The following is a 14,109-nucleotide window of genomic DNA, read 5'->3' as shown; positions in this document are numbered from 1 at the left end:
CTCTATAAATGTTCGTTGACTCAAAATTGAATGATTAAAATGTTTGGGGAGAAAAAAACAAAACTAACTTTTTAAAAAATGAATTTTTATTGAAATAACTATTAAAATATTTTAAAATATTTAAAACTGAAAATATTATACCATTGTAGTATTTTCTGTATCATCACACTAGTTTCCAGGAAAGAAATGAGGAGGAAGAATAATACAAATCAAGCAATTGTAAAATTCTAGTAAATTACCATCCTAGTAATTGTAATGTCTGGTTTTTTGTTTGGTTTTTTTTTAGTGCTTATTTTGGTATTTGGTTTATGATATTTTTTGCTTAACTCTTGAAATCATTTTTTCACTTTCTGTATTTTATTTCAGTTACTATTTGAGTTCTCCTTTTCAGACATTATTCTTATTTGTGATACCCGCTAAATCTTAAGAAACACGGTGTCTTTCAAATGGGAGTTACAGCTAAACATTGAATTGAATATGTAGAGATTTGGAGGGCAGCTCCTGTGCATACTAATTATTTTAGATACAGTTGTAAAATAAGGAGAGAGGCTCTCTTGGGCGTTATGTCACCCAGGTAATTATTTCCCTTTACTCTTGCATTCTCTCTTGCCTCCCCCCCCCCCCTTATTTTGTGTACAGAAAAGCTAATTACAGGATTTTCCTTCAAATGTTGCAATCCCTTGTACTTTAAAGTTGGGACTTTTTGTTCATTATAGTTACCGTTTCAGCATTTTATTTGTCTTGTTCATATGTTGCTTCCTTACTAGTTACTGGTGTAGTATGATAAAGAGACCAGATGGTGCTGTAGAAATTAACCAACCTGTGTTGAATTATTTCCCAGATTATCTCTGGCCCTCAAATTATGAATATTTGGTTGTAATTTCCTACTAATATCTATATTAGTAACCCCAGAAGAATTATTGTGGCGAACTTTTCAGTTGTGGCTCTAAAGAGAATTAAATGTTAGAAGTTCCTCCTTATACGATTCCTTCCCAAATAAAATTGAACCTAAACTACCTTTGACATCTTTTACTTTAAAAACTTAATGGGAGGGCTTCCCTGGTGGTGCAGTGGTTGAGAGTCTGCCTGCTGATGCAGGGGACATGGGTTCGTGCCCCGGTCCGGGAGGATCCCACAGGCCGCGGAGCGGCTAGGCCTGTGAGCCATGGCCGCTGAGCCTGCGCTTCCGGAGCCTGTGCTCTGCAACGGGAGAGGCCACAACAGTGAGAGGCCCGCATACTGCAAAAAAAAAAAAAAAAACCCGCATACTGCAAAAAAAAAAAAAAAAAAAAAAAAAAATTAATGGGAAAGATTTTAGAAACAAAACTTATAAACAAAATTGATGGCCCTTTGTATTTTATGGCTTTCGAATCAGACTAGATGTGAATTCTTTGTAGCATGTCATTCAGTCCATGGTCAAATAGGCAATGGTTATTCTCTGTAGTGTAGTATACTTTCAAATACTTTAATATACTTAGTCTTTTTTTTTTTATGATTAAATGAGTTTGAATTCCTTGCATCTTTATCCCTGGACCTGTTTTTATCAGTCTTGAATTTAAGTTAATCTCCTTAGATAGTTCATATTTTTCATATTGCTCTTTTGACCTCCTCGAGGTAGATTGAGCTATACTTTATTTAATAAAAAATTAATCAGGATGTATATATGCTCAATAGAGAAAACTTGGAAATAGAACAGCTCAAAAATTAACCAGTCTCACTGGTTGTCTGTTATTAATACTTTTGCATGTTTCCTCTCAGTCTTTTTTTCTAATATTTGTCTACCTAGCCAGCATGGTAAGAGTGCACTCTTTGGAACCAAACAGCCTGAATTCAAACCTGGGCTTCACCTCTGGGAAAGTTACGTTTTGTCCTTCAGTTCTGTTATTGGTAAGGAATATCCCCAGTAAGGAGGTAATAGTAGTAGCCATGTTAAAAGATGTGTGAGGATTAAATGAGAATATATGTAAAGTTCCTTGAACACTGCCTGGCATGTAGTAAAGTACTCAGTAAATATTAGCTATTATTTTCCAGATCTGCTACACATCATAATAGTTTTCCACAGCTTTTTTTTCTCCCCACCACAAGCACAGCAGATAAGACTTCTTTTCTATCAGATTCTTGAAGTCCCAGTAAGAACCTCTCTCTCTAGCTTCAGTCCCTGGTGACTTTTGTCTTCCTTTATATGCATTTTCTCAAGATAGGTGATTCTTGGCTTTAGCATAACTTCTTTTTTAGAAAATTATATAGCTGTTTTTTTGTGATCTGCACGGTTGCATCATCTCCTTTTCATTCCAACATTTTTGTGATTCTTTAACAAAAATAAAATGTTACGTAATTTCACGCGTTAGCAAATACCTTATACCACACAATACTTTATTTAATGGAAATCACCAACACCATGTAGAGACAACTTTTTGGACTCATAGTGAATTTGGAAGGTTATTTCTATGAAATTGCCCTCTGAGTGCCTGATCATGGTTATATGTAGCATTATTTTGTTGGGAAAACTAATTATTGTCTAAAGAGGTAAATCATTTTAGAATTTGTTTTCACATGGTCTTGCTTACCTGTTTATCATTATTTTTGTACAGGCATACTTCAGAGATATTTACGGGTTGGGTTCTAGACCACCGTGATAAAGTGAATATCACAGTAAAGCAAGTCACACAAATTTTTTGTTTTCCCAATGCATATAAAAGTTATGTTTACTCTGTACTGTAGTCTATTAATTGTGCAATAGCATTATGTCTGGAAAAAAATGTCGACGTCTTAGAAAATAATGCTGTTGGAAAAATGGTGCCAGTAGACTTGCTCAATGCAGGGTTGCCACAAACCTTCAATTTGTAAACAGAAATAAAACGCAGCAGTATCTGCAAAGTGCAATAAAGCAAAGCACAGTAAAATGTTTGTAGTTCACTTTAGTTCTGTAGGTTTCCAAAGTTTGGAGAGCCTTTATTAACACAGATTGTGGAGATTAAAATAAAATCTAAGTACTGATTATCCAGAGTCCACTCTTTTTTTTTTTTTTTTTTTGCTGGTACGCGGGTCTCTCACTGTTGTGGCCTCTCCCGTTGCGGAGCACAGGCTCCGGACGCGCAGGCTCAGCGGCCATGGCTCACGGGCCCAGCCGCTCCGCGGCATGTGGGATCTTCCTGGACCGGGGCACGAACCTGCGTCCCCTGCATCGACAGGCGGACCCTCAACCACCGCGCCACCAGGGAAGCCCCATTCTCTTTTGTACTTTAATTTAGGAACTGTTTATATGGTTATTAATTACAAGTTACAACTACTTTTGCATTTTATTTACAGAAACTCTGGGAGCTTTCCAGGTGTTTTCTTTAACCAGAATCAGAGAATAAAATTGGCCAAAATATAGTACAAAAATGAATCTAATAAAATTTTTTTTTAAAAAATTAAAATCTTCTAGTAAAATACTCTGATGTTTCCTATCTGAGTACCCTTTTTTCTGTTATCAGAAAAGGGTCGAGGTTGCACCTTCTGAAATTACATACTCTTTCTTTTTGCCTCCTCATTTGATTCTTCTACTGCCACAAACATTAATTCTCCAGGTTTTGGCGTCTACAGCCACATGCCTCTCCTTGCATTCATTATGCTGCCAGCTGGGCTCTGCTTTCATGTGCTGGCAAAAGTTGTAGGCACTAGTCCTGGGCCCTCCAGTTCTGATTGTTAAGGCGGAACAGCTTTTCTACTGGTCTAGATATTGTATAGCATGTTATGTTGTTCATAAGAGTTAAAACAACAACAGCAAAAAACCCTAACTTGTGCATTTTTGTTAATTCATAGTAATTTTAGTATTTTTTCCCAATTCATCTTTTTTAACAATGACTAATTTTGATCTTGGGTAATTTATTACAGTTGCACCATGTGCCCTTGTCAATTTTTGTTTATTGATTGATTGATTGGCCACGCCATGCGGCTTGTGGGATTTTAGTTCCCCGACCAGGGATTGAACCTGGGCCCTCAGCAGTGAGAGATTGGAGTCCTAATCACTGGGCCACCAGGGAACTCCTCCATTTTTTAAAGTACTTAGCAGGATGGTCTTGGAGGGTATTATGCTAAGTGAAGTAAATCAGAGAAAGACAGATACTGTATGATGTCACTTATATGTGGAATCTAAAATAATTCAACAAACTAGTGAATATAACAAAAAAAACGTAGACTCACAGATAGAATAAACTAGTGGTTACCAGTGGGGAGAGGGAGGGGGAGGGGCAATGTAGGGGTAAGGAATTAAGAGGTACAAGCTTATGCATAAAGTAAGTTATAGGATATATTGTACAACACAGGGAATATAGCCAATATTTATGATAACTGTTAACTGGAATATAGCCTTTAAAAATTGTGAATCACTGTATTGTACACCTGTGACATATAATATTGCATAACAAGTTACTTCAACTTTAAAAAATGGAAGAAAAAAAAGTACCTGTCAGAAGGAGGAAACCTTTTGGAGGGAGGTGATAGTATTTCTGCTTTAGTTCTTTCTTATTTGCAGAGATTTTGTCACTTATTTTTCTAATATGCTCAGAAATGTAGTCACTAAGGTTATTGCAGATGCTCTTTTCTGGCAGCTACCCATTTTTTCCCCCGTGAAACTTGGTTCAAATGATACAGATTTGTATAATGAGGAAAACTGAAGTAAATCTGCTTATGTTTATCTTTTTCTAAAATCATCTGCATTGAAAATTTCGGCCCAGCTATAGGACCAAAGTACCGTGTTCCTGGATAAACAGATGTCAGTTGTTTATAAGTGAATGAAATTAAACTTATATTTCCAACAAATTAGTTTTTTTTTAAACTTTTCAGTCATCTTCAAATTAGATAATAATAAATCAGGAGTAAGATTTTTTTAAAAGGACACATGAAGAAGAATAGCCAGATAAAAGCTAAAATGCCATTAATTATAAATTAAAAATTTTGGCAGTGGCATATAAATAGACGTCATCAGCAACCTAGCACAGAAATGTATATAAGATAATTTAATAGAATAGAGAAGGATTAGTTAGTGAAAAGACTGGAACAAATAGTTGATGAGGGGAATCTTTAGAGACTCACCTAGTAACATACTAAAACTCCAAATACATTAAGTAGTTAAGTGAGAAATTTAAACCACATAAAAGTAAAAGTAAATGGGTATTTATTGTACCATTGGCTGATAGAAGAACCTTCATATTAAAGTACTAGAACAAGTTACAGAAGAAAAGAAAAATATTGATAGAATTGGCTATGTAAGTGTGAAATCGTGAGATGTCACAGAATAGCATAATATGAAAACCAAGTATATTTGTGGAAAATGTTTCTGGAAGTATAACTTGAGAAGTCGAAGTAGAGAGAGAATAACTTGCTTAAAATCTCCACAGTGTCAAATTTAAATACAAGTCTGTCAAACTTAAAGCCTAGCTTTTATTTCATTAAGGAATATGGAGTAGCTATTAAAATGCTGTTTATGAGGGAAGTCTCTGCAAAATTTTATGTGATTGCTTTAGGTGGTAGAGTGATGTAGACTTTATGTTCTTATTTTCTACATTGAGTATTTATTAGTATTATGATTAAAGAAATAAATCAATTCTTGAAAAATAATTTGGTGTGAACTAGGAAGAAATGGCTTGTGGGGGAATTTTATTTATCATTTTATTACCTAGAATGTATCCACAGAAGTAACAGTTAAGACCCTACTGGCTAGATATATCTAGTTATATACAGTAGTTACACCTGACTTTAAGAAATCGTGGGCCTTTTGTTTATCTTCAGTAATTAGTTCTATAGACTTCTGCACATAGACTTTGTTTCAAAGACTGTTCTGAGTGATTTGCTACAAATGACACTGTTCACAATTTTGCTCCTTTTCTCTCTTCAGAGAGAATAATACTTCAAATGGATAACAGTGATTTCTGGAAGTTTTATTTCACTTTACTGGTCTGTTCCCTCAGAAGACATTGAGTAAATATTTTTACCTATCCCTTTGCCTCCAAATTAAGTAAATTTAGCAGGGCAGTTGAAATGAAGAACTGTTTCAAGATACTTTGAATCTATAATCTGTCCAATAAAGAAATCCATTTTTGTTTTATTTCCTAAACCAAATTGTTTTATTGATGTGTAATTAATTTATTAAATCCACCAACTATATATTATCAGCGAAGGGCCAGCCACCGTTGTCAGCTTTTAGGCCAATCAAAGAACAAAACAGATTAAAAATCCTGCCCATGTGGAGTTTATTACGTTGTAGTGGAGGGGGCAGGAAATAAACAGTGAACGTAATTAGCAAATAAAAGGTGATAAGTGATGGAAAAAGAACAAATACTAAGCTACATAGAGGGGGGTCAGGAGTAATGGGTGGTGGTTGGGGGTGGGTTGTAATTTTCAAGAGGCTGATCAGGTTCTGCTTCATTGAGAAGGTGACAGACATCTGAGGACAGATTTGAAGGTCAAGGAGTTAGCTCTATGTGGGAAGAGTTTTCTGGCGGGGGGGGGGGGGAACAGGGGGTGCAAAGACCCCAAGTCAGGAGCATACCTGATGTGTTGGAAGAATGGGGGAGATTAGAATGGTTGGAGCAGACCAAGTAAAGGGGTCAGAGAGGTTGTAATGGGGGACAAGATTATGCAGGGTCTTGGTAGGCTGATGCATAAGGAATTTGGTGTTTATTCTGAATCAAGTGAAGGACATTGCAGTTTTGAACACAGGAGTGATACTATAGGGCAACCGGTTAGGTCGCTTTTAAAATTAAAATTTTTAAGTTTAAAATTAAGATTCACTCCTTAATAGAGGAGATGACATTTAAACTGGCCCTGGAGGGTAAGAAAGAATTTGCTAAGTGAAGAAGGTAGAGATTTGCTTTGGCAGGCTTAATTTAACAATATTTCACATCACCATGCTTAAGAAAATAAATGTACTTTTAAACCAAAGTCATACATGTTACTTGATTTAAGGTTAAAAGTATAATAATGTCATATAAAGAACTTATTCCTTTATGACCTCTTATATCTGTTTAACCATGCTCGTTTTAAAAATTGATGTTCTAGTTTAATAAAATTTAAGGAGTTCCTATAATCCAAGAGACATTTCCTTTTCACTCAAAAATCCAATTAGTCTATTAAGAGTTTCTTTTGAAAGTAAATGATTGCCATTTGCCTTTCTGCCATAAAACTGTAAATTTAATTGAACCATCTTGTGTTTCTTATTATTAACTAAGATTCATTTATATACTTTTTTATTTAAAAGGCTCTACACTCAGTTGTAGGAAATACAAAGAAGACAGTTTCTGCCCTTAAGGTACTTAAGATCTGGTAGGGGAGATAAGACATTATGCAAATGGTATAGTAAAAGAAAATGTGAGTTCATTGCATGGGAGTCCTACAACATCCTCCTCTCTTCCTTTATAAAAATTCTCTACCTATTTGACCTGGTCAGGCCATCTTCAAATCCAGTCTCCTCAGTTGAACTTCAACTATTGAACCATACTTATATTTTCTTCTCTAAATCCCTGTATCAAGTTTGAACCACCAACTTATTACCTGGGAACTCTACATACTGTATGTCATATCTTTTGGTACTGTTGTACAAGTTTGTAAATTGGTTGAGAGCAAGGACTCTGCTAGGTACCTTTTTCCTTATTATGCAGTCATAGTATAGATATCTAGTAGTTAATTGGTAACCAAATATAGGGTAGCGTGGAATATAGTTTTAACTATAAATGTATTTCACTTAATGTTGTTTCTGAAAAGTTTTACTTGAAACGTTGACTGTAAAGTAACTTTTCGAAAGGGATGTTCCTTTTCTCAGTCGATTCTTAAAATGAAAATAAAGATTTAATCCGAGTTTAGGTAAAGATTCAGTAAAAACTATGTTTAAGAGAGTAGTAACATTTTCTCTTGAAGGAAGTATTTTTTGCTTTATCAACTCTGAATTATAAATAGTGTTTATAACAAATTCATCTAAAAAAATCTGACATATGTAAAAGTGCCTGATCATCATTAAAATAATGGTTTTGATTTTGTGGTTATCTCCAATAATCATTTTTATTCCTGAACAGTGTTAAATATTTTTTTAAAATTTGATATTTTGAGAATTTTGTAAATTTTGTATGCAGGGAATTAAAGTACGTCTTGGTAATGCAGCACTGTCAACATTTGTGTTACATGTCATCACTTACTTTCTTATAAAACAGACAATAAGTGAGATGTCATTCATTGATCCTTAGTGTTTGGATAAGATCATTTGAGTTCTCGTTTGGCAGGACAGTTGATGCCTGTGGTTTTGTGTGATCTTTGCTCCAAATCAGTTTGGAGCCAAAGCACAGGAGGATGTCTTTCACCAGGCCATTTCTATGCATAAGGAAAAATGTATCAGGGTTTATTAGAAACTTATTGAATCACTGTTATTATATAACTAGTTTAAGCCTAAATATGCTAATTAACAACTTTCAACATTTGTCTTAGATATTGCAGATGTTGAAATAGATTGTATCATAGGACTTGTATGCTGTTAACAGCAAGAGATGTACTCTATCAGAATATAAAATGATTGATGTAGTAAAAGAACATATAAGCATAATGTAATTATTCCTTGAATTATTATTGCTTTAGAACCTGCAAAGTATTCTTCTACGTATCTCCTCACCAGTCCCCAAGATTTTCCTTTTTGCTTGCAAATGTAGTGTAAGCCAAACATTTATTGTATGTAAATAAAATAATAAGCACTGAGATTCTTTATGATACGTCTGAGATATTCGTATTTCATCAACTTTAGGGCATAATTGTAGGCTCTAAACCTAGGTTAAATAGTACTTTGTACATATATTTAGTTTTCTTTGGGACTAAATTTAAGTGAGAAACCAGTGTTTATTCTGTCCAATGTAGATGGCAGTCACAGTCAGAAAGAAAGCCTTGTAGTTAAAGATAATCTACAGGTGAATAATGTGCCTGCAGATCAGTCAACATGTATTTATTGAGTGCCTTCTTTGTCTATAATTATTGGTATAGAAAATAAGTACAGTAGTAATTTAGATGGAAAAGAACATTTTGGGCTGGAGTCAGCATCTCAGGCTTTGGGACAGAAGATAAATTTCAGTCATGTCTTGAAAGATGGTTGAAATGGGTGAGGTGAAAAAAGAGAGCTCTAGGTTTTAGAAAAGGAATCATTATGCAGGTCTTTGGCAAGATCCCCAGTTTAATTATTTTTTTAAAATAATGCAACAGATTATTCCTCTGTCTTCATTTGTTGCAGAGTTTTTCAAAACATCATTCAGTGTGTCATATTTAGAGTGTTCACGAATTGATGGTTGATGAAAAGTAAAAATCACTGGATCCAGTTTTAACTGCTTTTGTAAGAAAACCTATCTCATAGGGGCCTTTGAAACAAATAATGTCATATAAAGTGATTCTGGTTTTTAAAAAGCACTAGCCATTTTAATCCTAGCTTCATGCCTTACTTTGTGACTTCAGACAGGTCGTTTAACTGAATTTACTTGTTTGTAAAGTGAAGATAATAGTGCCTGACTTATTTCAGGTGAAATAATGGGCTCTTATGGACTACTTTGAAGACTTTTAACTAGGAGCCGTATACCTTAGAAAGCATCTTTATTTTTACCAACATATGAGAAACTGAAATATGTGAATTCATAAAAGAGGATGATTAAGAAAATTAATTTCTGAATTATACTTATTTCCCCCCCTTTTCTTGGTAGCGGATACTTTGTTTTCAAGGAAGCTGAATGGAAAATACAGGCTTGAGCGACTGGTTCCCACTGCAGTGTATCAGCACATGAAAATGCATAAAAGAATTCTTGGACACTTGTCGTCTGTGTACTGTGTAACTTTTGATCGAACTGGCAGACGGATATTTACTGTAAGTAGTTTTTTTTTTTTTTTGCGGTACTCGGGCCTCTCACTGTTGGGGCCTCTCCCGCCGCGGAGCACAGGCTCTGGACGCGCAGGCTCAGCAGCCATGGCTCATGGGCCCAGCGACTCTGTGGCATGTGGGATCCTCCCGGACCGGGGCACGAACCCGTGTCCCCTGCATCAGCAGGCGGACTCCCAACCACTGTGCCACCAGGGAAGCCCACTGTAAGTAGTTTTTAAAGTATTATCTTAATTCATATATGGAATTGCAGAAACATTGCTTAAAGTTGAACTTAGAAATAAAACCTTTGTTTTTTCTTTTAATGAAAAACTAGAAATTCAGGTAAATTAGCTTACTGTAACAGAAGGTTTTACTTAAGGTTGGACTTCAAGTTTGGAACATTCTTGAAAGACATGTTGTAGCACAGTTACAGTTATATTATGGTCCTCGTGGATAAGTGTAATTTCCAACATTATATGAAATAATGCAGTGTGACCTTTTTAAAAATGTCATACAGTAGTTTTAATTCTAAACCAAGGACATTTCACCCAAAGTGTGTTAAGCAAATTAGGGGACTCTGAGAAATTTCCCTTAAAGCAGTGATAGAAAAAATTCTGGTTAAAAAAAAAAAAAAAATTCTGAGCATATGTAACATTTTCTCCCTTTACCTTTTATCCTTAGCACCTCATTCTTCAATGTATCTCATGTGTTCAGTCTCTTAGGTTTGTTTGTTACTGTTTCTTTTATTAACAGAGAAAACAGAGCTTTTCAGCTTTAAGGGAGAAAATTCCTTTTGGAAATATTTCAATTTATTTTTAGGTGCCTTAACTATTATATCCACTAAGGGTAATACTTACTACACTATTATGGTTGTACTTACCATTAAATACTACTTATATTAAATACTCTGCTGAAGGTATACACTCATTCACAGGATTCCTAATTTTAAATGGGAAATGGAAGTTAACATGGAAATTCTATCTCTGTCTTCGAAGAGAGCAGCTGCGAATTTTATACAGTCACAACAATTATAGATTCCTCTTTTAAGTAAATACGCTTGTAAACTGAGATTTATTTATGTCTACTTTCTCTCCTTTACCCGTTCACCCAGTCCTCTATAAAACAGCTAAATGGCAGGGTGTGGGAAAGGATTTCCATACATATCTTTTCCCCGGTTCTAGAATCCACTTCAGACGTTTGCAGATTATTTCCTGCATTAGTATTCTCCCTTTCACCTTCTCTTTTATCTCTGCTGTTCTCTGTGAAGCAGAATAAAACTGAAATTTAAAAAATTTTCTGATGGGTGATGGTTTTTAGAGTGGGGAATAGTTATCCCTGTATTGGCTAAAGTCCTTCATATACCTGCAACAGTAATTTGCTCTCAGATGGTAATGGAAAATTACTTACAGCCTTTTTGAGTTCAGTATATTATCATTTAAATTTAGCTCTCAAAACATAAAGTAATTTTGGCATCTCTAATGTTCAAAAGGATTCTTTCAAAAATAATAATAAATTGGAAGAATGAGAAAGACACATTACATTGTGTTTATACTTCATTTTGGTGAGTATTAAGTTATGCCGTTGCACTGAGATTATAAAAAATATATAACTTCTTACTTAATTTTTGATGTCTGTAAAGTACCTTGTGGGAATTCTTTCTTTGAAAATGAGAGGAATGGTAAGCATTTGATTGTCGTACTTTATGAAGCACTGTGTATGTGTTGATTTGAATTAGACACATAATCTCCTACAACTTTTTGAGGGAAAAAATGCAGTGAGACAATACACTGTTGCTGGCTCATGAATTTAGTAGAGTAATAGGCATAGAGTTGGGTGAGCACTCTGAACCAGGGGTTAGTAAACTACTGCTTGTGGGTCAAATCCTGCTTGCCACCTTTTTTTTGTAAATAAAATTTTATTCAAACACAGGCACGCTCAGTGGTTGCTTTTGTACCACAACAGCAGAGTTGAGTAGTTACGACAGAGACTGTATGGCCTGCAAAACCTAAGATAATTGTTATCTGGTCCTGTACAGAAAAAAATTGCAGCCCTTGTTCTAGATATTTAATTCCTACTTTTAAGAGCATTGAATGATATGTGAAGAGGGAAGCAATTTTCTGATTGTTTTCCTTTAGTTGAAGATACATAAATAAAGGCAGAAAATTATCACTGTACTATTTTATGTGGTCTTATCAAGAGTCTAAAAATGTTGATGTTTTATGTATGTGATATAATCTGCTAATTGTGCCAAACTTATATTCTCATTTGTAATTTTTTACTGGTGATTTGCAGTTACAAATTCCAAAATGTTGCCTTGTGACAAGAAATGCAAAGATATGAGATCACTGTTACTTAAAATTTCTTTGTATTTTTATGATTATCACCTCGAGTTAGAGTACATATGTGTTTACTATTCATGTTATTTTATTCCACTGGGAACACATTAGCCACTAACTAATGCTTTGAAAACCAGTCTTGAAAACTGATAGGATAAGACTTTAGGATAGTAGATTATGACTGAACAATGAAAGATTCCTGTGAGAGAGTGACACACTGTTGTTGTTTATTGGAATAACAATTCAGTAATGGACAGCTCAATATTTCCTTTTTATGTATTCAGTATCTGAAGACATTATACAATTATTATTAAGTCCTAGTGTTAGATATATGTGAAAGCTTTTTCCAAGGGACTCATTCCAAGGGACTTTTGAGTCCTTTCTGGGTAGGCACAGCTAGAGGCAGTATAGTCCTGTGGTTAACAGCATCAGCTCTGGCATTAGGGGGCTTTTAGTTCAACTCACAGCTTTACCACTTCCTAGCAGTGCAGCTTACAAAGATTACCTCACCCTTTTAATCTACAGTGTTCTCAGCTGTTAAAAAAAGAGGGGAAATAGATAATAGTAGTACCAATCCCACTGGATTTTTGTGGGATTGCATGAAATGATGCATGCAGTTAGTATAGAACAAGATATACAGGAAGCAGTTACTAAGTTTCACTTGCTGCTTTTAATTTTATAGATGCATTTAAATGAATTTGTTCCACTTTATTTTCTTACCTAACTAAAATCTTATTTATAAATGCTGTACGAGATTGAAATCATTGTGATTGATAAGTGAAATTCTGTGTTAGGAAAAATTTCCAGTATTTTGTAGTAGAATATTTTAGTAATGGACATTTCCCAGTAGAATAATGAGAAGAACCCAGGGAGGAAGGTAGCATAATTAGCAAGTCAGACTACTCCCTAATTCTCTCTCTTTCTTAGTTTTCTAAAATTTTTTTACTTGATTTCAGAATCATTGCGTCAAATAATATTTGCCAAAGAAAAGCAGAGTTAATGAATTCTCTCAGTAGTAAGCCATTCACTCATAGAAGTATGTTGAGGACCATACAAAAAGATTTCCCCTCTTTTTTCAGAAACATAAAATGTACCTCTTCAGATTAAGGCAAAAGAGCATAAACTGGTTATATAAATTCAGTAATTTATAAAGACTGAGTTTATGCACTCCTTTAATGAACTTCAGTCTTTTAGGAGGCGGACTGTTCTAAAAGCTTAGGATATAGAAATGACAGACATAGTATCTGCCACTGGAGATAGATAGTGGCATAGATCTGCCACTCTGTGTGTTCACAGAGAGTCAACACACAATATTGATACAATGTGATAAGCTTGCTAGAGGCAGCACAAGATGCTGGGGTGTACTATAGGAGAGAGGTACCTAATTCAGTGTGTGGTAGGAGATGGTAAGAGAAAATTCCTAGAGAAGTGACACCTCGACTGAGCTAGGTATTCCAGAGTTAGGGAAAGGCATTTACAGTCATTGGGAGAACGTTAACATGCAATTGTGTATTATTGGACATGGCAAAGAATAAATATGGACCACTGCTAAGCAAGAGCTAGAGATGTTGTTGGAGGACAAAATCATTAAGTTTCTTTTGTGACATGAAGGGATGTCTTTCCTGAGGGCATGGAGCAAAAGTGATGGATTTAGACAGAGGAGTGAGCAGAATTTCTCTTTTTAATGACCTCTTTGGCATTATTGTAGAGGATGGATTGAAACTAAGTCTTTATACGGAGGTATTGGTGAAAAGGTTGTAGCAGTGATCCATGAAAGATTCACAGTGGAAGTAGGGATGGAATTAACAGATTAAAAATAGAATCTTTAGGATTTAAAAGGTTCGTTTGAATGTAGGGAGGAATTGAGAGGGAATAGTATGGAATGACATGTTTTTTAACTTGTGTGACTGGTTA

At 34.9% G+C, this 14,109-nt stretch overlaps 1 protein-coding gene across 3 annotated transcripts in view; it reads left to right on the top strand.

The window, feature by feature from the left end:
* The window catches only part of PHIP (PHIP subunit of CUL4-Ring ligase complex), a 127,099-nt gene that overhangs the window by 24,405 nt on the left and 88,585 nt on the right, over positions 1-14,109 (top strand). For all 3 annotated transcript variants that reach the window (XM_019929328.3, XM_019929326.3, XM_019929325.3), the window contains exon 7: positions 9,705-9,865. In XM_019929328.3, the coding sequence (XP_019784887.1) occupies positions 9,705-9,865 (161 nt within the window). The remainder of the gene's footprint in view (positions 1-9,704; positions 9,866-14,109) is intronic.

This window comes from Tursiops truncatus, chromosome 12 (assembly GCF_011762595.2).
Source record: "Tursiops truncatus isolate mTurTru1 chromosome 12, mTurTru1.mat.Y, whole genome shotgun sequence".
NCBI classification, from domain to species: domain Eukaryota; kingdom Metazoa; phylum Chordata; class Mammalia; order Artiodactyla; family Delphinidae; genus Tursiops; species Tursiops truncatus.
This window is presented reverse-complemented; position numbering and strand designations above follow the sequence as displayed.